Source organism: Macaca fascicularis, chromosome 7 (assembly GCF_037993035.2).
Source record: "Macaca fascicularis isolate 582-1 chromosome 7, T2T-MFA8v1.1".
NCBI classification, from domain to species: Eukaryota; Metazoa; Chordata; class Mammalia; order Primates; family Cercopithecidae; genus Macaca; species Macaca fascicularis.
In genome coordinates, this window is record NC_088381.1 from 168,154,355 (window position 1) to 168,180,865 (window position 26,511).

The 26,511-nt window shown below is 45.6% G+C and overlaps 1 protein-coding gene across 37 annotated transcripts in view; it reads left to right on the forward strand.

Moving 5' to 3' along the window:
• Window positions 1-26,511, forward strand: part of EVL (Enah/Vasp-like) — a 174,524-nt gene that overhangs the window by 93,297 nt on the left and 54,716 nt on the right. For 20 of the 37 annotated variants that reach the window (XR_012416116.1, XR_012416117.1, XR_012416114.1 and 17 more), the window contains one exon: window positions 20,175-20,343. Coding sequence is in view for 27 of the 37 variants with exons in the window: in XM_073998192.1 (XP_073854293.1) it covers window positions 20,175-20,343 (169 nt within the window). In the remaining 10 variants the exon portion in view is untranslated. Of the gene's footprint in view, window positions 1-17,852; window positions 18,011-20,174; window positions 20,506-26,511 lie in introns of those variants that run through there. The other 17 variants (XR_012416110.1, XR_012416111.1, XM_073998187.1 and 14 more) reach the window with 4 other exon arrangements.

Consider the following 26,511-nt stretch of genomic DNA (forward strand, 5'->3'; position numbering starts at 1 on the left):
ATCTTGAAAAGACCTTGGAGATGATCTACAGTAGTTTACCTAGGTTAGTGGTGCTTTGGGCATCTTATCCTCTACTTCAGCCAAAATAACTCTACTTTTGTCTTTTTTTTTTTTTTTTTTTGAGATGGAGTCTCACTCTGTCACCCAGGCTGGAGTGCAGTGGCCGGATCTCAGCTCACTGCAAGCTCCGCCTCCCGGGTTCACACCATTCTCCGGCCTCAGCCTCCCGAGTAGCTGGGACTACAGGCGCCCGCCGCCTCGCCCAGCTAGTTTTTTGCATTTTTTAGTAGAGACGGGGTTTCACCGTGGTAGCCAGGATGGTCTCGATCTCCTGCCCTCATGATCTGCCCGTCTCGGCCTCCCAAAGTGCTGGGATTACAGGCTTGAGTACTTTTGTCTTTTTAATGTATTCCTTGATAATTAATTGAGGGAAAAAAAGTCATATTGTTGGTGGTGGTGATGATTTTCAAGTCTGAAGATTACACTAATCTAGTCCAGCTCCTGAGTGCACAGATCAGGAAATTGAGGCCCAGTGTGGAGCAGAGTTTGTCTACGGGGAGCAGAGTAGTGGCTGAACCAAAGCAAAAGCCCAGGTTTTCTGGAGCATCCCTTCCCCGTACAAGGCTGCTTGTACTCTGCCACAGGTCCCTGGCCTGGCCCCGTAGTGACAGTCCTGGTGGAAGCAGCGTTCATGGAGCTGCAAGGTCAGCAGCCATAGGAGCTGTGAACTTTTCGTTTTTCCTCATGCTGACTGACATATGGGGATACCACGGTGCCTGTGGTGGGGATACAAAGGGCCTTTTTAATGTGCAAATATATCTTACCAGCTCTAGCTCTGGCTACTCACCAATCAAGAAATGTTTTCCAAGCCCTAACTGGATTAGGAGCTAGGAATTTTCTTGAGTGCATGACAACGTACAGAATGCTTTCACTGACATTATTTTATTTAATTACTGCAATAATCCTGAAGGTAGCATTGTGGGGTGTTTTTGTTTTTGTATTTTTTAGAGATGAGGTCTTGCCATATTGCCCAGGCTGGCCTCAAACTCCCAAGCTCGAGCAAGCCTCCTGCCTCAGTGGGACTACAGGTGTGGGCCACCACACCCAGCTAGCATTGTTTTTATTGTTTCTGTTTCATAGAAGGAGAGAGTAACTTGACAAGAGACATAGCCAGTGAGTGATAGACCCAGGACTTGAACCTGTGCCTCCTGACCACAGATGCTTTGCCCTTTTGCTCTTACGCCTGAGTTGGAGCGGCCTCTGTCTTCAGGGACTGGTCGGGAGTGAGGAAGGCAGCACTCACAGAAATGAGGAGGCGACTCGCTGTAAGGACCCTGTAGCATAGACAGTAATAAGCATAAACAGGAGGGGCAGTAAGAGTTGAGAAGTTGGGGACTGTCAGGGAAGACCTTAAAGAGAAAGTGGGATCTCAGGTGAACTTTGAAGGATAGGAATGATTTTTTAGAAGGCACTGGCAGGCGTCGCAGGCAGCCAGTCACCCAGTGGCTGCTCTGGGTGCTAGGGACACAATGGTAAACAAGACAGGCAGGCTTGTCCTCCAACTGAGGGCAGAGTAGGGAGGCAGAATATAGTCAAGAAACCATCAATAGAGATGTGAAAACAGTGGAGCAGCGTGGTAGAGAATGACGGGGCCACTGCCTTAGCCAGTGCCCTCTATGGGGACATGAGGCAGCCATGTAAAATCTGAAGACTTTGGGGTGGAAGGGGCAGCAGGTATCCTCAGATGGGGACGAGGCCCTGAAATAGGAACAGTTTGTTGGGTTCAAAGGTCAAGAAAAATACAGAGGCTGGAGCAACATGAAGAAGGAAGAGTGAAGGCAAATAAGGGCCCAGGCTTTATCAGGCCCTACGGCAAAGCCTGCGAGCTGTGCTGAATTTAGCGCATATGTCGGAATTTAGTTAGGGGAAGCCTTTGGAGGAAGGGTTCGAAGCAAAGGGAAAGACATCCAACAGACGCTTAAGAAAATCGCTCTGGCACCTGTGTGGATAATGGCTGGCAGTGTGGCAAGAATAGAAGCAGGAAGACCTCTTGGGAGGCTACCACAGTCATCCGGGTAAGAGATGAGGGTGATTTGGGCCAGCAGTGGAGCAGTCAGGGTAGCTGGTGAGAAGTCACCAGATTTAGGAAGTGCCGTGGTGCTGTAGCCTCCAGGACTATCTGGTGGATCATATGTGGGTGTGGGGGAAACATGAGTCAGACATGTCTTAGGTGGGTGGTGATTCCTTTCACCACGCTGGGGCAGCTGGGGTGCTAGCTGGAAGAATCTGTAGAGGTGTGGGCCTAGCAGAACAGGTTCCCAGGAAATGTGGGTTGAACAAGGCTGACCTGAGCAGGAACTAGCTGAGATCGCGGTGCAGCAGCAGGAAATGTGATATGGATGTGTGATATGTCTGCCACTTTTGGGGCCAGCCAGTTAATTTCATTTCCTTCACTGGTCTCTCTGTTGTCCTTGGTAGGCTGTGGGTTTTTTCTAAAGCATGTACTATCTTCTAACATATTATAGAAGGTATTTGTTTTACTGTGTACTGTCTGTCTTTACCCCTCTAGAATGTAAACTCCCAGAAGGCAGGGATTTTTGCCTGTTTTGTTCACTGGTGTATTCCCAATGCCTAAAACATTGCCTGGCAGTACACATTTATTGAACTGCTGGATTTAATTAACTACTTCGATATATGGTCCTGGAGATTCCTGTGCTACCAAAGCTGCTACTCGGTGGAGCTTCCTGGTGTGGCATGTTAGAGAAGAGACCAGACAAACAGACATTTCACTTGCTGTCAGGTAGTGAAGGAACTGTGGCTGCCTGGGCACAGTCATTACTGTTTATTCCACTGTGCTGCACATCTTGAAGCTGTAAAGATGTAAGAAGTCTCGCACAGCCAGGGTTCACCTTACAATCCTTCCCACCCAGTTGTACGCCTTTGTGTCAGGGTTTGGAGGAGTCTCCAGGAACACCTAGTGTTTCCAGTCCTCACAGGCAAATGAGAGAGTTCCAGAGGCAATTGAACAAGCCCTCAGAGATCACGTGGTCTGTTCACTCTCCATGGGAACACACACTTCCCTAAAGACCTGTAGCCAAATCATTTGGAGAGCTTCTGATGCTTCTCTGCCTTCCTCTGTCTCAAAGAATCCCATGTGCCTCTAGTTGGGAAACATTCCTCTAGAGATTCTAGGTTATTCTCATTAGAGTGTTAAGATACTCAGGTGGGCTGGGGCAGAAAATGGATGAGAACTAGTCTAGTCCAATGGCTTCACTTTGGTAACTGAACCCACAGAAGAGGAAAATAACAGCTCAGCTTTTCTGAGTGTTATAAACCAATCATTATGCTAGTTACATGATATACATACTATTTAATTCTCACCCTTTGAGGTTTTGTATCACTATTCCCACTTTACAGATAAGAAAACAAGGGTTGACCAGGCATTGTGGCTCACACCTATAATCCCAGCACTTTGAGAGGCCAACGCAGGAGGATCGCCTGAGCTCAGGAGTTCAAGACCAGCCTCAGTATCGTAGTGATCTACAAAAAAAAAAAAAAAAAGAAAGAAAAAAAAAATGAAAATTAGCCAGGTGTGGTAGTGCATGCCTGAAGCCTATAGTCCCAACTTCTCAGGAGGCTGAGGTGGGAGGATTGCTTGAGCCCAGCAGTTCAAGCCTGCAGTGAGCTATGATCACACTACTGCACTCCAGCCTGTGACAGAGCAAGACCCTACCTCAAAAAGAAAAGAAAACAAGGGCCTACAAAGTAACGTATTCCAGGTCACATTGTTGTCACTTGGCAGAGCTTTTGATCTCTGAGAGGATCAAAATCTGCGCTCTCAACTTTAACTTCTCAAAGCTAAACTCGTCTCAGTTTGCAGAGTCAAGGCTAGAATCGAGGCCCTCCTGATCTCTATTTTGCAGTCTCCATCATTCTGCGCTGTTAATACCACAGGAGACAAAAGAGACCTCGTCCGTCCTGTAGCACCCCGTGCCTGCGTGCGTATCTCTTGTCGATGCTCTGTCGGCTCAGGATCTCTCCTACCAGCCTAGAGCTCTTTCAGAGCAGGACGCTTGTGTTATGCATTCATGTTTGTCTCTGTGCCTAGTAAATAACACGGAGTCCAAGTGACTGCTCTGTCATCTGGGGTGTTTGTAAGGGCAGAGCCAGGGTCTTCGTTCCCAGGCTGTTAATTCATCCTTGGAGCTGGACATACTGTCCCAATCCTTGGCCCAAGCCAGGCCTCTACTGTTGTCCCAAGGCTGTGCTAAAACCTCTTCTACTTCACAAGTGATCAGAGTCACAGACTCTGGGGACACAAATTTTGGGATGAAGACACAGAGCAACCTATATAAATGTTTCTGAGGTTTGAGTAGCCTTAACGTCCACGTGACTGTCAGATGCTCCCCAAAGAAAGGGCTACGTCGGTGACCTTGAAAGAGTGTGGGAGATGCGTCTGAGACAGGGGCAGTCTAGGAATATCAGACTCCCCAGCAGTTGGTTGGAGTGTTTTTCCAGATTGCACCAGACTTCACAGAGAAATGGAGACCCGCTGTTCAGGCATCTCTTGAGAGGGTGGCATCCAAGGAGAAAAGGCAAACATCTTGATTGCCCGCGACGTGGGCAACCAATTTGGACAGAAAAGAAGGTGTCAGGGTTTAACACTGAATGTAGACTTTATTTACCCAAAGCCTTTCTTTAATTCTAACACTCTCAAAAATGGGGCTCAGTCACCATTTGGGTTTCCCATGTTAATACACAGAGAGCGAATTCATTGTCTTTCATTGCTGTAATGCAGCAGTTCTCAAAACGTACTCCAGACGTTGACCCTCCAAGGAGTCTGTAGGTCAGAACTATATTTATAATATTACTAAGACATCATTTGCCATTTCAGCTCTTGTCTCATGAATGCATGGTGGAATTTTCCAGAGCTATGTGATGTTTTGACATCATCACTGTGGCAGCTAATGAAATGTCTGCTTGTATATTCTTGTGTTTTAAAAAAGTATTAGTTTTAATTTCAAATAAGGTGAATATGGATAGACTTAACCTATATAAAACAGAAGCTTTTTGGCATCCTCAATAATTGAGTGTAAAGGGGTTCTCTGACCAAAAAAGTTTGAGAACCATGTATGTAAAATAGTCAGTTGTATGGCTGTACTGCAGACAGCATGCATGGAATTGAAAACACCACCTGCAAGGTGGCAGTTCCCCCTGGTCCAGAGGAGGAGCTCTGGGTCTGGGAGGAGGATGCAGGCGTCACTAAAGGCGAACTAAACAGCTTTAGGACTTGCTGTCAGATTTCCTAGACTGCGTGGTGGGACCGTGGGAACTTACTTCTCACAGGCCTGAAATACTTCACAATAAACATTTTAAGTCTACTTCATAACATGAAACCTGTTTCACATCTGTGCCCATTAAGAAAAAAATGGCACCCTATAAGTGAGTTAATAATTACCAAGGGGAAAATATAGCTTTCCATTGGAGATCTGGCAGTCACCTCTTAATCAACCTACAGTCTACTTTCAGTTGGCCTGAATTCTTCACACACACAACATCTTTGTCAATGAAAAAATTTTAAATAGTTTCACATTCTAGCTTAGCTTGAAAGAGAGTAAGCAGACGGCTCAACCAAATGTAATCCATGAGCAGATCCTGCATCCCAAAAAAATCTAACATTTTGTAAAAATTGGGTAACTTTTTGTTGTTGTTGTTGAGTCGGAGTCTCCCTCTGTTGCCCAGGCTGGAGTGCATTGGAGCTATCTCCACTCATTGCAACCTACACCTCTCTATGCCTCCCGGGTTCAAGCAGTTCTCCTGCCTCAGCCTCCCGAGTAGCTGGGACTACAGGCGTTTGCCACTACACCCACCTAATTTTTGTATTTTTAGTAGAGACGGGGTTTCACCATATTGGCCAGGCTGATCTCGAACTCTTGACCTCAGGTGATCCACCCACCTGGGCCTCCCAAAGTTTTGGGATTACATGGGTAACTTTTAATAGGACTCTGTATTAGATTTTTAGTAAATTGTTGATTTTCTTTGTTGTGACAATGGTATTTACGTTATATATTAGAATATCCTTATTTTAAAGAAATGTATGCTAAAGTCCCTAGGATTGAAGTATCATGATAGCTGCAGCTGACTTTCAGATGGCTTAGGGGAAAGGCAGAGATAACTCATATGCGGCAAATGTTAACCACGGGCATGTTTAGTGAAAGGTACAAGAGTGTCCCTTGTATATTCCTGTAGGTTTGAAATTTTTCAGAGTAAAAAGGTGGAGTGAAAAACAGCTTCAAAATAGTAAAAGTTGGATTCGGGTTTTGCTGCGTCGCCAAGTGGAGCAGAAAAGCCTTACTGCGCGACAGAACGTCAGGTTGCTGTCTAGTCCAGGCTCTGCCGTGGATCAGCCATGGGTGTCGGGCAAGTTACTTCCTTCTCTAGGCCTGTTTCCTAAGAAAATCACTGCAGAATGTTTTTCAGCTCTGATGAGACTGTGATTCCAAGCGTCTCTGTTTCTCAGTCCCTGAATTGGGACATGGCAACGTGGGTGTGCTTCCTCATTCCCCTGGGTAGGTGTTGAGAAGTGATGAGGCCCCAGGGTGATGACTGAGGTCCCCCCACCCACCACTCTGCCTTTGCTGACACTCTTCCCTCTGCTTGAAATGGTTCCTTGTTTCCTTTTGAAAAGTCTTGCTTCCCCTTCATGACAGCATCCCTTGGGTCCCTCAGGCAGAGCTAAATGCCCTCCTCTTGTGACACTTTGCACGTACAGCACTTTTTCTTTTTTCTATTTTTTTTTTTTTTTTTTTTTTTTTTTTTTGGAGACAGGGTCTTGCTCTGTCACCCAGGATGGAGTGCAGTGATGCAGACACGGTTCGCTGCAACCTTAACCTCCTCAGCTCAAGGGATCCTCCTTCTACCTCAGCCTTCTGAGCAGCTGGGGCTGCAGGCACCCACCACCATGCCTGGCTAACTTTTTTTATTTTGTGTAGAGACAGGATCTGTGTTGCCCAGGCTGGTCTCGAACTCCTGGGCTCAAACTGTCCTCCCACCTTGGCCTCCCAAAGTGCTGGGATTTCAGGTGTGAGCCACTGTGCCCAGCCCTTGTTTTATTTTTCAAATAAATGCAGGAAAAAAGAAAGAGAAAGCAGAGGTGGCCAGATCTCAAGTGAGTCGTGCCACCCCCACCACAAAAATCCTTGCAGGCTGAGAAACACGATACCTGGCAAAACTCAGCAAACATAAAAGCCAGCAGTTATTGAAAGGCATTTGTTGAGCAATCACTAGGTCCCAGTTACTAGAGCTACCGAGATGAACACTACTTTAAAAACCAAACCAAACAGCCTGCCTCATGGAGGCGCTTGCCCCTCAGTTCAGTGGCAAGTGTATGGTAAGTGTTCTGCAGAGAAGCTAAGCAGCTGAGGCGAGCGGCAGGGGCCCAGGGTGGGCATTAGCATTCTCTTCAGTGTGGTTCAGGGAGTCTTCCCTGGGGGCAGTAGTGGGGATGGAGGGCAGTGTGAGTAGAGGCTAGAGGAAAGCACAGGAGCAAATCAGGGCCCAGAAACTGTGATTTCCCAACAGCAGGGCTCAGGAGTGGGCCCTCAGTGACCTCCACAGTGGATCTGGGCCATTCCACAAAGACAGAACCTGACAGCCTGGTCCCACTTGGTGAGGCCTGAGGCAATTCCCCAGGCCACAGTGAGGAACCTGCCACCTTGTTTTTCTCCTTAGAAGTTAAAAGACTACGTGATAATGACAGCTCTCCATGTGGACACGGAAGGCAGTTTCATGCGGATTCCACCCGAAGTCCTGCCTCATATGGATTTGCTGTTTATTTGACCAGCATTGTCCTTGTTCAAGATGGTATCTGCTGGGTGCTAATCATGTTTAGTAAACTGCTCTCCTGTTTATTTCATCAGCCTTATTTGATCTCCAGCAAATGCAAAAGAAAGTCCAAAAAGATGATTCTCCTCGTCTTACCGAGCTGTCAACTTACCTCCCTGAAGTCTTGTTGCTGGCAAGCGACAGAGCCAGACCTGGGGCAGAGCTGGAGCTGTTGTCCAGAGTGGTTCTCACTTCCCCACACTGACTCCATGGTGAGGGCTGGCCTTAACTCTCTGTGCCCAGCCTTGCTTCCCAGCACAACACTGCTTCCTGGTGGGTACCAGCCAGCCAGACTTTCTGTGTAGTACTCTTTCTGTCTGCCCCTCTCCACCTTGGGAAAGACAGTGGTCAGAAAAGGGGCAGTCCAGAGAAGAGCCAAGCTATGCGGTGTCATGGGAGCCAATGGAGAAGTTTCACACAGGAGGCAAGGAGGGCAAGGAGGGCAAGTCTGTGGCAAAAGTAGAATGGTGAGGCTGGGGCAGGCTGAGAGGAGACAGGGCGGGGCTGCCTGTGGGCAGAGGGGAGTTCATAGCGTGAGAGAGTTCCCCGAGAGCTGGAAGGAGAGGCCTCCGGATGGCAGGAGGCAGGGTCCTGTCCAGCAGTGTCTCTGACTTGACTCCGTGTGTGACTTGGGGGAAGCACACAATGTGAAGTGGGAATAAATGTGATAATGACCTTGTGACAGTGGTTTGAGCATTGTGTGAAGTCAGTGTAGATGTCACTTGTGTTACCAGAGCCAAGCTGCATGCCTGCAGGGGGTCTACTGAACTAGCAAGTGATGTGCTTCAGAGAGAGCCTGGAATTTGGCACAGGAGAAGGCCCCTGTCTCCTCCTCTGTGCTGGGCCTTGTCTTGGGGCTCTGGCTAGACCCCAGCTCTGCTCTGTGCTGGAGTGCCCAGACAGGTTTGTATAAACCCCTCAGTGTGGGCTGCTCTGCTTCCATCCAGGAGGCTCCTTACTGATGGTTCTCAGTCCAGCTTTTAAGATTCACTTTTGTTGCTTGTATGTTGAAGGTAAACAAGTCAGGACTTTACAAACTGCCTCAGTCTGGCTGTGTTTCTGTTTAGCTTTGGGAACATGTATTTATGGCTACTTCTCTCTAGCCCCCCACCCTTCAGTACTCACCCCTTACTAATGCACTTGGCAGCTGCAGAGCCCAGGCCAGAGGCACCAGGCTACGCTGAGGACGATGGCTCACTGAGGAAGGGTATCTGAACTCAGACATGGGCCTGTTCTCCAGAAGCCCACAGTCTTGGGAAGAAGATAGCTCAAAGTGGCTGTCATGACAGCTTGAAAGTAATCAGAGGCACATGGCACCTTGGGGTGGGGTTTGGGGGACAGAGACACACACCTACTGAGTATGAGGAATATACCCAGCATGGTACTGGGTACTCGTGTCTTATCTATTAATCACCATACAAATAGACCATACTATTTTTATCAGCTCTGGTTTACAGACAAGAACTGCTCATGCAAAGCCTGAGGTTCTGCCTTCCCAATACTCTGGTACACCCATTTTGCAATGATCTGTTTTTCCTGATAGATTGTAATCTCCTTCAGAGCTGAGCCATATGCCTGTTAGTAGTTATTAAATGAATGGGAATGGGTGGATAGGTGTGTTTTGAAAGCAATGACAATGTGAGCTTTGAGAAAAGGTAAGATTCAAACCTCTGGGTGTAGGAAAAAGAAATCATCTTGGGCAGGAGAAATATCTCTTCCTAATTACTTGAGGAGTAGCAGAAAAGTCATCTTAATTGGCCCAATGTCATGGGGATGCTTTCGCTGCCAGGTAAAGCCTGGCTTTAGTACCAGGCTGCTGGTTGGGCTATGTGATCAGATAGGTCCTTCCTCACTAAAATGTGCTAGGCCATTTGTGGGCAGCCTCAGGTCCAGCAGAGCAAGAAGGGAAGTTCCCTGGGACCAGCAGAGGAATCTACCCTGTAGTCTTGGACCTCTAGGGGTCAACAGATAGGAAGAGAACTGTGGCCTAAGTCCTCACTCTACATAGGGAGAAGCCTGCCTAGAAGAAATGGCCCCTGCCCTGGAGGCGTTCACTGGCCAGCAGAGGGTCCTAGCGTAGACATTGCTACAGTAAGTGCTGTGATGGTAGGCACAGGACCATGATAATAGGGATAATAAGGCTCAGAGAAGGACCATCTAACTCAGCCTGGGGCTTCAGGGAAGATTTCCTAAAAGAGATAACAGATATTCCAAGTCTTTATGGATGAGTAGGAATTAGTGGGTCGGCTTGGGTCAGCTCGGCTCGGCTGAGAAAAGTATCCCAGGCAGAGGAAGTGGCCTGAGCCAGAGCAGAGGCCACACAGTGCAGGGGTGTGTGTTAGGGGCCTGTGTGCATTTCCACAAGACTAAGCCAAGGGTTGGGTCGGCTATGGACACTATGGCAAGGGCTACAATGTGAAGGCCCCTGAGTGCCTGCCCCAGAGCTGGGATTATATTCTGTAATAACGATGACTTCCTTCCTCATGCCGCATGGGATCAGGTACTGCTCCAAGTGCTTACACATATTAAGTCTTAATTCTCCAGACAACCCTATAAAGAAGATGAGGAAAGGGGAAAGATATGTGCAGATAAAGGAGGATAAGCTATAGATAGAAACTGGGGAATACATAAGTTTTGTATGAGGTCATATAGCTAGTAAGTGGCAGAGCTCCCAGTGAGGGAAGAGGCTCAGTCAGTTTGCCTTTGATGAAGGTCTTTCTGGTGACATTGCAATTGAAGAGTTGGAGGCATGAGATTTCAACCAGAGGCAGGGGAATAGCTAGGAGGCTATTGTGGTCTAAATGAGAAATAACAAGGGCTGGGACTGGCAGCAAGAAGGGAGAGAAAGGGACAGATCCAAAAGATGTTTAAGAAATAGAATAGATGGCTACTGGTCCATAGAGGGTGAAGCACAAAAAAGCATCTGAAATGGCCTTCAGGTTTCAGACTCAGGGGATTGGGTAGGTGTTGCTTCCATTCCCTGAAATGGGAAACAGTAGAAAGAAATGTGAGGTCTCTAAGTTATGTCCAACAGTTGGAAATATAGCTCCATATCTTAGAAGAAAGGACAGGACTGGAGAGTCATCTTCACGGGATTTATCAGTGTATTGGTGATCGTGTAAACCCTGGCATGGATGACAGAGCCTGTGAGGAGATGTGAAAGCCAGTGGTCCTCAAAGTTTCCTTCATGGACCATTTGCCTAGAACCAGCAAGCATGTGTGTTACAATAGAGACCCTGCCCCGCCTGAGACTTATTGCATCAGAATCTCCTAAATGGGGGCCTAGGGATTTATGTTTTAATAAACACTCACCTGACTTTTACAGTGCATACAGTTTTTTGTTTGTTTGTTTGTTTTGTTTTTGTCGTTGTTGTTTTGAGATGGAGTCTCGCTCTGCCGCCCAGGCTGGAGTGCAGTGGCACGATCTCTGCTCACTGCAAGCTCCGCCTCCCGGGTTCACGCCATTCTCCTGCCTCAGCCTCCCGAGTAGCTGGGACTACAGACGCCCGCCACCTCGCCCGGCTAGTTTTTTTTTTTTTTTTTTTTGTATTTTTAGTAGAGATGGGTTTTAGCCAGGATGGTCTCGATCTCCTGACCTCGTGACCCGCCCGCCTCAGCCTCCCAAAGTGCTGGGATTACAGGTGGGAGCCACCACACCCGGCCGTGCATACAGTTTTGAGACTCGTGAGCATAGAGTAAAATAAGAAATTCCACGTAGTTCACATTGATTTTAAAATCTGTTTTGGAGCGCAAACCCATTTAAGAACACGGTAAATGCATTTCCAGAAGCAGCGTGCACTCTCACTTTTGCAGATAATTTTGGAGATTTCTTAGACTCTTCAGGCCTTTCCCTGGACCCCGGATTAAAAACACTTGACATAAGAGATAAATAGGAAACCTGTGAAGGAGGCGGAACAGGAATCACAGAGAGCGAAATGGAAAGCCAGGAGAATTTGAAGACTGGGGATTAAGGAGGAGAGGTTCTCAGAAGTGAGGACATAGTCAGCAGTGCCTGACTCACTAACAGGCCCAGTGACTGGAGAGCTGGAAAGCATGCATTGGAGCTGGAAGTGGAAAGGCAGTAACCTTGTCTGGGCTTATTTAAGTGTATTCTTAGGCCCAGGGGCCAGGTTCCAGTGGGGGCTCGGAGAGTGACGGCAGGGTGGGGGTGGGGCAGGGTGAGGACATGGAGAGAGCAAGTGACAGGACGAACTGGGTGGGGGACAGCGGGAAGTAGGGAGTGAGGTCCAGTGGTATCAGCTGGGGGGTGCTTGTTAGGTGCCCACCCTTGCGATGGTTACTGTGGTAAAAGATAAGAAAGGAATTCCCAGCAGGGCAGCTCATTCACCCTGGTTTTTCCTGGATTATCCCAGTTTTAGTGCCGAATGCCCTACCTCCTAGGAAATCCTTCTGTTATGGGCAAATGCTGGTTCCCAGTCCTACTGGGAAGACAAAATTGGCCCTCAAGACAGAGTATGAAGAGTTGTTCTGTCCAAAGGAAGCTCCCAAGTCCGAGCATTAGGGCTAAGAAGGACCACTGTGCCAGTCCCAGGGAGAGAAAGGCATTGGCCGCCTGCTTTCCAGGAAGGAGGAGTGTGGCTCCTAGGCTGACACTCCAGAGGAGCAAAAGTGGGCAGCCTGTGCCTTCCCAGAGGCCTCCCTCTGGAGGAGCGGGTCTCTCTCTGCAGGCCTGGGCCCAGGCAGAGCTGAGTTGCATCTTTAGAGGCAGCAGACAGGGCTGAGCCTCGCTTTGCACAGGAGCCCACCTGCAGAGCTGTGGTTTCCTGACTCACCCGTCCCAGGCTGTTATGAGACAGAAGGCTGATGGTAATCTGTGACGGATGCTTTTGCTTGGCAGTTACACTTTCTCTGAGAATAAATGGAGAGGATTGTGAGTAGAATGTTCCCACGGGCACACAATCATAAATGCACTGTTTTTCCCACAGTCAGGGTCATTTGTTTAACAATTATTCATGTCCACAGCATACAGGGACTGGCTTTACCAAAGGGAAAACAACACAGTTCCTGCCTTCAAGGAGCTCACAGGCTGGTGGTGCAGACACCTCAGCAGATTCTGAGAGGCAGGACAAACTGAAAAGCGCACTGGCAGAGGGAGAAGCAAGCATGGGGCTGCAGGAGCCAGCATCTCTGTGGACAGGTCTACATCCTGTGCTTTTTCCAGGTTCAACCCTGGACTTGCATTTCCCGACAAACCTCTTGTGGTTAGCCCCGTTCCACCCTGTGGACCTTCCTTTTGCCCTTACTTTATGAATTTACGCTCTGTCCTTCAAGGAAATAACAGGGCTAGGATGGTGTGTCTATGTAAGCCCATGAGAATTCAGAAACCTTGCTCCCAGCCACCCAGGGAGTGGGGGAGTGAGAGTCCGGGGGCACAGAGCCTGGACTTTTCCCAGAAGTATTAGGGAGTGAGAGCCCGAGATTGACTTCAGGCTGTCATTACAGAGGGCCATGCTGCAAGATTTTTCCTGCATCCTCCTGAGTAGCCGGGACTACAGGCAGGTTCCATCACACCCAGCTGCCTGTGTAATAGTTTTATCTTGAAATGCATTAATGATTTCCTACATCGAGTCCTGGAAGGTCTATGATTAGGTTTCAGAGTTACATGCAGGAAATTTGGGGTGTGTTTTGCTTTTTTTTTCCTCTCTCTCTTCAGTGAGAGATTTCAACAGACATTCAAAAGTGGTCTATGATACATAGCAGGGGTGTCCAGTCTTTTGGCTTGCCTGGGCCACATTGGAAGAATTGTCTTGGGCCACACATAAAATACACTGATATTAACAATAGCTGATGAGCTTTTTAAAAAAAATCTCATAATGTTTTAAGAAAGTTTACAAATTTGTGTGGGGCTGCATTCAAAGCTTTCCTGGGCTGCATGCGGCCCACAGGTTGGACAAGCTTGGTGTATGGTCTAAAAAAATTAACTGCTGAACCAGCGACACAACAAAGATTATGGTTTTTCCCATCTTCCCTGCCATGCCCTGCCCCATGCTGAACTCATGGGCAGAGCTCAGCGAGGACTCAGCACTTGTCTGAGGGAGCTCTGAGGTCAGACTCACCTTGTACAGATGTGGAAGCTGAGGCCTAGAGTCACATGGTCTTTCTCCTATAAGAGTTTAGGTCTCACTAGGAGATACATCTAATGTAAATGATGAGTTAATGGGTGCAGCACACCAACATGGCACATGTATACATATGTAACAAACCTGCACGTTGTGCACATGTACCCTAGAACTTAAAGTATAATTTTAAAAAAAAAGTTTAGGTCTCACATGACACACGGAGAGAAATTACAGGCGCAAATTATATGGGCCCCACAAGTACATGTACAAAGGCCAAATGACAGGGGAATTGGACTGCTTGCTTGAAAGGAGCCTTGCCCCAAGAGAGAAATTCTAGTTACACCTACAGCTCAGAGATGCCTGTTAGATCCCAGGGGGGAAGAAGTCCACCAACCTGTTAATTTAACACCATACAGAACAAACCAGTGTATTTTGACTGATTTCACTCCCCAACTAATCAACAGATTGTTTTGATCATATGAAAGAAGTCTGTGAGACATGAAGACCTCATGGGAACCATTTAGTAAATGAAATTCTGTATGTATGTGTTTTTAAAAATAGCTCATCCATTCAGTTATTCAGTAAATAATTTAAGAAAACTTTTGCCTATCACATTTCCTCATAGCTGGGCACAGTGGCTCATGCCAGTAGTCCCAGCACTTTGAGAGACCAAAGAGACCAAGTGGGAGGATCACCTGAGCCCAGGAGTTTAAGATTAGTCTGGGCGACATGGCGAAACCCCGTCTCTACAAAAATAATAATAATAATAATAATAAATTTCCTCAAGGGATAGATGATTTGGATAAATTAAATTTACCATGCCTAGGGAGGATGTGTATGTTACGGAGTTTATTTATCCAGGTGAAAATGTTGAGAAGGCAAGTGAATATATATTGCTCAGAGGCAATGTCGAGGTTAGATAGCAATCGAGATTTTATTAAAACAAAAAAATTTCAAAGGTATAATAAGCCCAAATTAGCAAAACAAATCTTAAGTAGAATAAATGTGTATTTCCTTGCATTTAGGTTTTGTTAGTAGCAATAAAATAAGAGACAAACCAACACTTATTTAAAGGGTTGGGGGAGACCAGGGGTTTTGGTTAACCACCAGTTTAATTTGAACCTAAAGTGCTAACAACAGCAAATAAAGAGAACCTGTAGCTATAATTATAATAAGAAAAATGGGAAAAATGATTCTTGGTGTTCAGGCATCTAGTGGCAAGCACAGTGCTTTATTTATGCCATCTCTGTAACTCCCCTAAAAGGTGTGTGATACCCCGGTATGCTTCACCCCCACCTAGTGCTCGCGATTCTCTGTATGCCATGCGGTTCTTGCCTCCCTGCCTCTGCTCAGCTGCCTGTCTCCTCTGCCTAAAACCCCACATCCCCTTCCTGAATTCATCTAGGGTTTGAAAGTCTTCATCTTAAAACCCACACAGCATTTTCTTCAGAAATCCTTCCCAGGCCTGGCGCAGTGGCTCACGCCTATAATCCCAACACTTTGGGAGACTGAGGCAGGCAGATTGCTTGAGGCCAGGAGTTCAAGACCAGCCTGGGCAACATGGTAAAACCCTGTCTCTACTAAAATTTTAAAAATTAGCCAGGCGTGATGGTACATGCCTGTAGTCCCAGCTTCATGGCAGGCTGAAGCACAAGAATCACTTGAACCTGGGAGGCGGAGGTTGATGTGCGCCAGGATCACACCACTGGACTCCAGCCTGGGCAATGGAGTGAGACTCTGTATCAAAAAATAAATAAATAAATAAAAATTTAAAAGAAGAAAGCCTCCCCTGTCCCCCGCTCCATCGCATCCCTCCGGGCTGCATAAGGTTTATAATTACTCGTCTGACTGCCTAACTAGCTGGGAGCTCGCTGAGGGCAGGTACTATTCTACCTATCTCTCTTTCATTGATGTTTTTTGACCCACTAGCATCTGCTGGTCAGACTAAGCCTGAAATATTGGCCCAGTTTTAGGACCCTAACTGATTAGTTACTGGGATGGCGAGGGGACTGGTAGTTTGTTGTGTGGCTGATGGAGGGAAGCGCTCTTCCTTCAGCTATCTGGTGGGTTGTCTCAGGCTCTGCAGAGCACCCTGTGTGACTCTGGAGAGCAGCGAGTTGCATGTCACTCAGAACAAGGAGGGATTGTCTAAATTAAAACCATTTACAACCAACAGGTTGCTTTGGAGAGTAGTAAGTTAAGTTTCCTATCCCCTAAAGCTCAGTGTGGACTTGTCAGGGCAGCTTCATTGGACATAAAAGTGGATTCGTGTCTATAGTTCTTTTCAGCTCTGAGATTATTTAGTGAGCATTTATTAGGCACCTGCTCTGTGCCAGGTTCTGATACAGGTCAAAAGTCTGCGAAAGGAGAACGGCCAGGAAGGATAGAATAGAAGCGTCTCAGACCACATCACAGTGTGGAGAACATTTGGGCCAGGCTGATAGAACGTCCCCAAACCAAGGCTTCCCCCACAGAAGGGTCCTGTATTGGGCAGGAATGGGTTGGCACTGGTCCCCCTGCCATGTTCAGTCAGTGGCTAGGAGCAGCCTGGGAGCAGCATGGCCTCCGTGCACCTGCTCCCATAGCAGGTTCTTTTCCAGGGTGACTGAAAGGCACATTTCCGTGGCTGCCACACAGGGACTCTAGAAAGCATTGCCCCTCACACAGCACCTTCCCAGAGTGCTCCCCCAGAATCATCTCAGGGGCTCTGTGGTCACCTTCTAGCAAGTGGTAGAGCTGGGCTCCAACTCTGTGGTCACCTTCTAGCAAGTGGTAGAGCTGGGCTCCAACTCAGATCCCTCTGATTTAATAAAACCCATGTTTTGTTAAGCAACACCATGCTGCATCTCAGGATCTCTCCTAGCTCCTGAGACAGCATCCAGAACACACAGCTACTTGTCGACTGTCACAGTTTGCAACTGAGTGTACCAGAAGCAGTAAGTGCCAGAATTTAGCCCATCACTTGATTTATGGCTCATTTACGTTGGGATAGAACTATGATTTGACCCAACGTCTATCGGTTCTGGGTACAGTTTACACTTTTTTTTTTTTTTTCCGAGACGGAGTCTCGCACTGTCGCCCAGGCTGGAGTGCAGTGGCGCGATCTCTGCTCACTGCAAGCTCTGCCTCCCGGGTTCATGCCCTTCTCCTGCCTCAGCCTCCTGAGTAGCTGGGACTACAGGCGCCTGCCACCATGCCCGGCTAATTTCTTGTATTTTTAGTAGAGACAGGGTTTCACCGTGTTAGTCAGGATGGCCTCGATCTCCTGACCTCATGATCCACCCACCTCAGCCTCCCAAAGTGCTGGGATTACAGGTGTGAGCCACCTCACCCGGCTATTTATTAATATCATTATTATTTTTTTGAGACAGAATCTTACACTGTCACCCAGGCTAGAGTGCGGTGGCACAATCACAGCTCACTCCAGCCTCAACCTGGCTCAAGTGATCCTCCCGCCTCAGCCTCCCAAGTAGCTAGGACTGCAGGTGCACACCACCACACCTGGATAATGTGTTTTATTTTTTGTAGAGACAAGATCTCACTATGTTGCTCAGGCTCGTCTCAAACTTCTAGGCCCAAGTGATCCTCCTGCCTCAACCTCCTATAAGTTCTGTGATTACAGGTGTGAGCCACCATACCCGGCTAGTTTACTCTAATTACTAGACTTCCTGAGGACAGGGCCCCAAAGACTTAACTAGGGGAGGAGCAACTTTACCTAAGCACATTCTCTTAAAAGATAACGTTGTTTCAGGCCCCAAAACACAGAGATGGTAACTGCCACCCTCTTAAATATTGTGGAATGAATGATGAATTACAGGGAAGAATGATGCAGCACAAATTGCAGACCAAAACCCTTATGATTCACTCTGAATACATCTGTCCACAGATGTGCCCAGGACCCTCAACACAAGGCTGGGACAGCTGAGGTCAAGTGTGCCCTAGGCTCCTAAACGCCAGAGACAGAGCCAAGTAGTCAGCAGCAAGATGGAGACCCAGCAGTGCAGGCATTCAGAGCAGGCCCGAGACCCGGCACTGGCCCTCACGCCGTAAGATGTGCATGGGGTTCATTCAAAGTGAAATTGAGGGAATATGTAGGGGAAGGCCTTATATATGGCACTGTACACAAAAATATTGTTTAAAAGTGTGATAATAATCCATATACTGGATCATCCGCAGTCTCCAAGAAGTAGGGGAGTTGGACCCTGAGAAAGCTCAGCCCTCTGGAACACTGAGGAACTGCCTATGCTGGTCAAGTTGAGGTTTCCAAGTCACAGAGACTAATCCTATAAAAACCACTGTTTTTTGTTTTTTGTTTTTTTTTTGTTTCGTCTTATAACCACAGGGCTAGGGGTATAGATCTTTGATCTTTATCAAATACTTGGTTTGCTTGTCTTCTTAAGTGTGGGGAAGTGAACATAATACGACTTTTTCTCAACTGCTTGTTCTCAGCATTATAATAATCCACTGTTGTACACACTTTGCTTCTGTATGATTGCTCCCAAATTGTTGGGCATTACAATACTGTTTCCAGTCCCTCGTTGTCTTTACGCAGCCTCGCGTGCTGATGACCACTCCTCATTGTGGCCAGTGTGCCTACCTTCAGGAAGCAAGATTCCCTCTTTAAAAAAAAAAAAAAAAAATAGGAACGAAGGAGTATTGCTTTTTTAAATTTTGGAATTCTAATATGCTGGAGAAGATGTTAAAGATTAGTAGGCTTATGAAGAGCCAGTGGGCTCCGAGAGACTTCCTCTGAATACCGTGGCAGGAGTTTTAGTGTGTTAATTTTAGTGATGGCCATTTTATCCTTCCAGGGGCTTCTTCCCTGCTTCTCTGTCATATTTTGAACAAATGAGATTTCTCTCTCTCTCTGTGTGTGTGTGTGTGTGTGTGTGTGTGTGTGTCAGTCTCACTCTGTGTGTGTGTGTGTGTGTGTGTGTGTGTGTGTGTGTGTGTGTGTGTCAGTCTCACTCTGTCTCCCAGGCTGGAGTGCAGTAGCATGATCTTGGCTCACTGCAAGCTCCACCTTCCGGGTTCATGCCATTCTCCTGCCTCAGCCTCCTGAGTAGCTGGGACTACAGGTGCCCGCCATCACACCTGGCTAATTTTTTGTATTTTTAGTAGAGACGGGGTTTCACTGTGTTAGCCAGGATGGTCTCGATCTCCTAACCTCGTAATCCACCCACCTCGGCCTCCAAGAGTGCTGGGATTACAGGCGTGAGCCACCGCGCCCAGCCGCATTTTTCTTTAGATCACCTAAATATTTCATTGCCTGTGTAGCCTGTCTGATGCTACCCCAGTATAATGCCATAAATGAAGCATTTTGTTGGATGTGGCAAAGAATATTATTTATGTCATATGCTCTAGAATCAGACAGAAGTGGGTGGAAATCCCCAGTTTAATCACTGAATACCTGTGTGAACTTGTATACATCTTTGCAAGTCTCTGAGCCACTTTTTTCTCATCTAAAAAATGGAGAATGGAGGTAATAAATAGCTGCTTCTTAAGTCGTGAAGCTTAGGTGCTTTAATGCGTTTTTTCTCTCTCTTTTTCATTTTATTTTATTTTATTTTATTTGTTTTTTGAGACAGAGTCTCGCTCTGTCACCCAGGCTGGAGCACAGTGGCACAATCTTGGCTCACCACAACCTCCATCTCCTGGGTTCAAGCAATTCTTGTGCCTCAGCCTCCTGAGTAGCTCGGATTACAGGCATGTGCCACCATGCCCAGCTACTTTTTGTATTTTTAGTAGAGATGGGGGGGGCATCTCACCATGTTGGTCAGGCTGGTCTCAAACTCCTGACCTCAAGTGATCTGCCTGCCTCAGCCTCCCAAAGTGTTGGGATTACAGACGTGAGCTACTGTGCCTGACCACATTCTCTTATATAATACAGTACATGGAATGTTGTGAACAGTTGGCAAATTATAATTGTAATTCCTTTCTTATTCAAGCAACTTCTCCCCTGAAAACAAAGCTGTGAGTCTTCCAAGCTATTGAAAGTTTTGGCACAGAACCTTCTCTCCATTCTGCAAGCTCCTTAGAGAATGTAAGCTCATCACCTCACCAGACGGTTCTTCTATAGACAGTTGGAAGTTGTGGCAATTGGAAAGTTTCTTTATGTTAAGTAGCAAATGACCTCTATTTCAGAAAAGGACAAAGTCAACTTCCATCCCCTGTAGCTGAGGCTGACACCAGTTTTTTCTTGCTCCGCAGTGAACAGAGTATCTGCCAAGCCCGGGCTTCCGTGATGGTCTACGATGACACCAGTAAGAAATGGGTACCAATCAAACCTGGCCAGCAGGGATTCAGCCGGATCAACATCTACCACAACACTGCCAGCAACACCTTCAGAGTCGTTGGAGTCAAGCTGCAGGATCAGCAGGTCAGTGCTGGAATTACAGATTATACCCGTGAGCCTGCGCACCACCTCCTCACCACCCACCCCTTACACACACGTATCATTAAGAGGTCAGAACAAAAAGGTCAATATTCGGAATCAGAGGACCTGGGCTCGGATTATGACTCCATATCCTCATACTTCAAGGTATGACACCTTAAGCAAATTGTTTTCTGGATTTCACTTTTTACATATGTTACATGGAGACAGAAATCCATACCCTCCCTATTTCACTGTGTTATTGTCAGATTAAAATAAATAATAGATGTGGGAAAGCTTTGGAAAAGGTAGTATTGCAAAAATGTGTTCATCTTACTCACATGTAAGGTGGCTATTAAGATTTGGGGTTCATCAACCTTCTAAGTCTTACTTTAGAAAGAGTATCAAGATGATTGGGAGAACCTGGGGTCATTTCTCTCCCTGATAGTTCAACCTAGGCAAATCAGATAAGATAGTTTGTGAGTGTACCTGGTAAATACCTACGTAAATACGAGAGAACAGTCATGTCCACCTGTGTCGTGAATAGTCCTACACACATAATTAATGGCAAAAGAGCCTGATGTGACATGGCCTAAAATAGGGACGTGGAGAAACAGGCTGTTTAACCTGTTTAACCACAGTGACTTTGGTTAGTTCGGTGCTCTCCCTCCGACTCTCTTCTTAGAGATTCACAAGGGCATTTATAGCAGTGAAGTTAACAGATCTGTAATTATAGCATTTGTGAAAAACTCTACATAAACAGCATCTTGTGGCAGCCTTAGTGGGTCAAGCTTCAGCTACGTTGAGCGGCAGGTTAGCTGCTATCTTGGAAAAAATCAGCAATCAGAAGAGAGAGAACAGAAACTCTGGGTTCTGTTTTAATGTGTTGCCTGTTGATTGGGTTTTTGCTTTAACCAAAATAGCCGTATTAAGTTTCAGATGCTCATGGCTAACAGAGACATCCCTGCCCCAGGACCCCTGATAAAAGGTAGTCTTTGTCGCCGGGCACGGTGGCTCAGGCCTGTAATCCCAGCACTTTGAGAGGCCGAGACGGGCGGATCACAAGGTCAGGAGATCGAGACCAACCTGGATCACACGGTGAAACCCCGTCTCTACTAAAAAATACAAAAAAATTAGACAGGCATGGTGGCAGGCGCCTGTAGTCCGAGCTACTCAGGAGGTTGAGACGAGAGAATGGCATGAACCCGGGACACGGAGCTTGCAGTGAGCCGAGATCGCACCGCTGCACTCCAGGCCCGGCAACAGAGCAAGACTCCGTCTCAAAAAAAAAAGAAAGAAGAAAAAAGGTAGTCTTCCTAACCTTGAAAGCTTGGTACCTCCAGAGGCATCCCTTTCCCTTGTTGATGAGCCTTAATGGTATAATGGTATAAATGTCTTTCTAGAAACCTTATAGAAGCTGCCTTCCTAAAATTCCAATTCACTAATTCCAGATCTGCCTTTTAGTGACACACTGTGCCACACATTGCAGGATATACAGAACCTTTGGACCCAATTATGGTGTCAAAAATACCTCAAGTTTTCAGAACACCTGGTGGCTGGGGCTTGTGAGGGCAATACCTCCATATCTTTGACACAAGGTACATTAGGTACGGTTCCTGAATCATAGTAGATGTTCCCTAAGTGATTACTTTTATTATGACAAGTTTTCCATTCCCTTCCTGCCTCTTGGTTGCCCCCCAGGGCATAGTAGGAAGACAGCATGGTGTACTGGAAAGGGCATGGGAAGGGAGAGCTCCCCAAAACCCAAACACCGCCTGTTCTCAGGGACCTCAGCACCTCACAGCCTCCTCCAGAGGAAACCACATGTTGAGAAAGAGACCTTTCCCCCACCCCGGGAGGGACTGACAGCAGTCTTCAGTGGTGTCCTGTTTAAATTTGGAGGGCTATGTTGATTCTTAGAGGCCTCCTGGAGTCTGATTGAGAAGCTCGGAGCACAGCCTCCCACTTGGAATCGCATGTTCAGGAGACAGGCTGTCAGACAGGATTGAGGGATGGGGCATGTTTAGCTAGGAATGGAAAAGAGATTCTTGGTAAACCAAGACATTAGAGAAAATGGCAGGAAATCTGGTCCATAACAATTTTTAGGGACCTCAGTAGAACGACCGATTTTCACAGATTTGGTTTTAGCCCGTGTGGACTACCACCTTAAAGTGGTCAGACATGTTAAGAAAGTCAAAGATTCCGGTTTTTATAACTAAATAGGGATATCTTACATGTTTAATGCTCTTTATGGTTAATGGAGCACTTTTCATATCTGTTATTTTATTCTCCCAGTAAGGAGAATGATACAAGAATTATTATCACCATTTTGCTGAATAGGTAGACATAAAACCAGGTAATCAGTTGTGGGGAAAATATATAGTAAGTTGTGGTACCATTAGCCAAAATCTAACTAAATCGCACATTCAGGGTGAAAAACCTAAAGGATTTTTAGTTGAGAATGAGTTTTGGTCACCAAACAATGTGGCTGTTGCAGTGGCTCATGTCTGTAATCCCAACACTTTGGGAGGCCAAGGCAGGTGAATCACTTGAGCCCAGGAGTTTAAGACCAGCCTGGGCAACATAGTGAGACCCCATCTCTACAAAAAAAATATAAAAATTAGCTGGGCTTGGTGGGGCATGCCTGTAGTCCCAGCTGCTCAGGAGGCCAGGTGGGAGATTCTGTTGAGTCCAGGAGGTTAAGGCTTCAGTAAGCTGTGATCGCGCCACTGCATTCCGGCCCGGGTGACAGGGCAAGTGTCTCAAAAAAACAGAAACAAAAAATGTTAGTGAGTTCTCAGGCTGAATTAGTAGTAGAGTGAATTGATAGAGGTAGAATAAATTAATAGAGGTGGAGTGAATTTGTGGAGGCAGAGGTTCAGAAGAAGGGAGACTACTGTCCTGCTCTGGTCTGCATGGGTCATTCTTCCCACAGAACGCTGGTACCGCATCTGAGTACAACAAACTGGAATCTACAAGAAGAAGGGCATCCAAACTGGTGAAAGATCTGAAAGTGGTATAATATGGGGAACAATCAAAGGAGTAACAAGAGATATTTACTTGGAGAAGATAGAAACTGAAGGGGGCATGACCACAGTTTTCAAGTCTCTGAAGGGTGCCATGTGGAAGAGAAATCTCACTTTCAATGTGGACCCTGGAGAACAGAACTAGGAATATTGCATGGATGCTATAATGAAAAAGATTTTAACGCAGTAAAAGGATGAGCTTTCTTACAAGCATACCATTGAAAGATGGAAACTATTACATTGCCAGCCTGAGAGGTAAGATTCTGGGAAAGACAGTCTATCATCAAGTAGAGATTTGGATGAGATGAGACCTCTAAAGTCTTTGCCAGTCTGTAGATTCTGTAGTTTTTAGATCCAGGTATATATGGGGTCAAGAAGATAGTTCTCCACTATCAAGCATCTTTCTTTTTTGTAAAGGACTCTTGACTCTTTTTACCCAGAAGCCCCCAGAACGTGTGAAGACAGTACAGTCATGCACCCCGTAACGACGGGGATACATTCTGAGAAATGCGCCCCTGGGGGATTTTGTTGTCTTGTGAGTGTGCTCACACAAACCTAGATGGTACAGCCTACTACACACCTGGGCTGTATGGTACAGCCTGTTGCTCCTAGGCTACACACCCGTACAGCATGTCACCGTACTGAATACTGAAGGCAGTTGTAACAGTGGTATTTGTGTGTGTAAACATACGTGAGTATAGAAAAAGTATAGTAAAAATACCATACTATAGTCTTATGGGACCACCATCGTATATCGTCTGTTGTTGACCAAAACATCTTTATGTGGTTCATGATTATATTTGGAGTTGCAAGACCTTTCTTTAAAAGAACAAGAAAGGCACCCTACTTACTCCTACATTCCCCAGAATAAAACTTGTGCAAACGTTGTAATTATGGGCTGCTATGCAAAAAGTTCGACATTTTAAAATGTTCATCCTTCAGCAAGTGTCCAGATCAGTTCAGCCAAACCTTGGAGAATTATTTTTAAAATAAAGCTGATAAGGAGATCCCAACAAGCCTCCAAAAACAAAAAGTTGAAAGTGAACAATTGGAAACAGATAAACCTTACAAACACTAGCCAAAAGAAATTGATGTGGCTATGTTAATATCAAAGTAGACTTTAAGGCAACAAGTATTCCTAAAGATGATGACAAACTTTTGAATGATAAAAGGGCAGTTGAAAAAGAAGTCATAGCATCTCTACATTTGTATGAATCCATTCATATATCTTCAAAACACATAAAGCAAAAATCTAAAGGGAGAAAGGGACAAATTCAGAAGCATAGCTGGAGATTCTAATCGTACCTCCAAGCTACTGATTGAATAAAGAAATAGAAATAAGTAAAGACAGAAAACTTGAATCACATTGTTAACCAACTTGAGCTAATTTACATTTGTAGAAACTATAGCCAACAACTGTATGATGCATAGTCTTTTCAAGTAAACATAAAACATTTACTGAAATAGACCATATGCTGGGCCATAAAGCAAGTGTCAAGTTAAATAGGATGGAACTCATACAGAGTATGTTCTTTGACCACAGAGGAATTAAACCAGAAATTAGTAACAGAGGGTAACTTTTAAAATCTCCAAATGTTTGGAAATTAAGTAGTGTAATACTGGATGAACCATGAGACAGAAAAGAAATCACAGTGTAAACTAGAAAATATTTTGAACTGAACAGTAATGACAATATAACATAGCAGTACTTGTGGGATGCAGATAGAACAGTACATATGAGCGGGGCGCAGTGGCTCATGCCTGTAATCCCAACACTTTGGGAGGCCAAGGAAGGAGGACTACCTGAGGCCAGGAGTTTGAGACCATCCTGGTCAATATGGCGGGACTCCACCTGTACCAAAAAAAATTTTTTTAGTAACTGGGTGTGGTAGCATGTGCCTGTAGTCCCTGCTACTCAGGAGGCTGAAGCTGGAGGATCACTTGAGCCCAGGAGTTTGAGGCTGCAGTGAGCCATGGTGGTAGTACTGCACTCCAGCCTGGATGACAAAGTGATACCTTGTCTCAAAAACAAAAAAGCCCCAAAAAGGTACATATGGGGAAATTTGTAGCTATAAATGCATATATGAGAAAAAGAAGAATGTTTGAAATTCAGTGATCTATGCCACTATCTCAAGAAAGTAGAAGAAAAATGACAGCAAATTAAACCCAACAAAAGTAGAAGGAAGGAAAAAATAAAAACTAATGAAGTAGAAAGCAGATGTATGATAGAGACACACAAAATATCTTGGTTTTTTTGAGGGAAAAAGTTGGTTCTTTGAAAAGTAAAATTAATAAACCTCTATTGAGAGTGAGAAAGAAAAACACAAATTGCCAATATAATGAATGAAAGGGGAAATCACTACAGATCGTAGAAACATTAAAAACATAGGATAACATTATTAATAACCTTATGCCAGTAAACTTGACAGCTTAGATAAGATGGACATATTCCTTGAAAAACATAAAGAAGAAACAATGCCAATCGTACATTACTCCTTCAGAGATGAGAGAAGCAAAGTCCACTTCTTATGGTGTCTTCCTATAAGCATGCTGTATAACCGGGATACAAAAACTGCACAAGAACCTTACAAGAAAAGAAAATTGCAAGCCATTATTTCTAATGAACGATAATGCAATAAGTAAGCCTGAACAAAAGATTAATGACTTGAATCTAATAATGTATTAAAAAGAAAATTTTGACAAATACGATTTATTCCAGAAATGCAAGATTAATTTAATGGAATAAAGCCGGAAAACCATAAGGTCGTCTCACAGGTGTAGAAAAAGCATTTAGTAAAATTCAGTATCCCTTCATGATAAAAACTGAGGAAACTGTAATTAAAAGATAAAAGTGATTTATTTAATCAGATAAAGGGTATCCTCAAACAACAACAAAACAAAAACTATAGCTGATATCATATTCAGTATCCCACTTGCCCCCTGAATTCAGGAACAGGACAAGAATGTTCACTGTCACCTCTCTGATTTAGCAGTTGGAAAGGAAGAAGCAAAACCATCTTACATCGCAGATGACTTGATAGTGTATGTGGAAAATGTGAAAGCTACAAACTATTATAGTAATATAAGAATATATACTAATATAATTATATTAAGTGAATTTGGCATGGTCACTGGATAGAAGATTGTG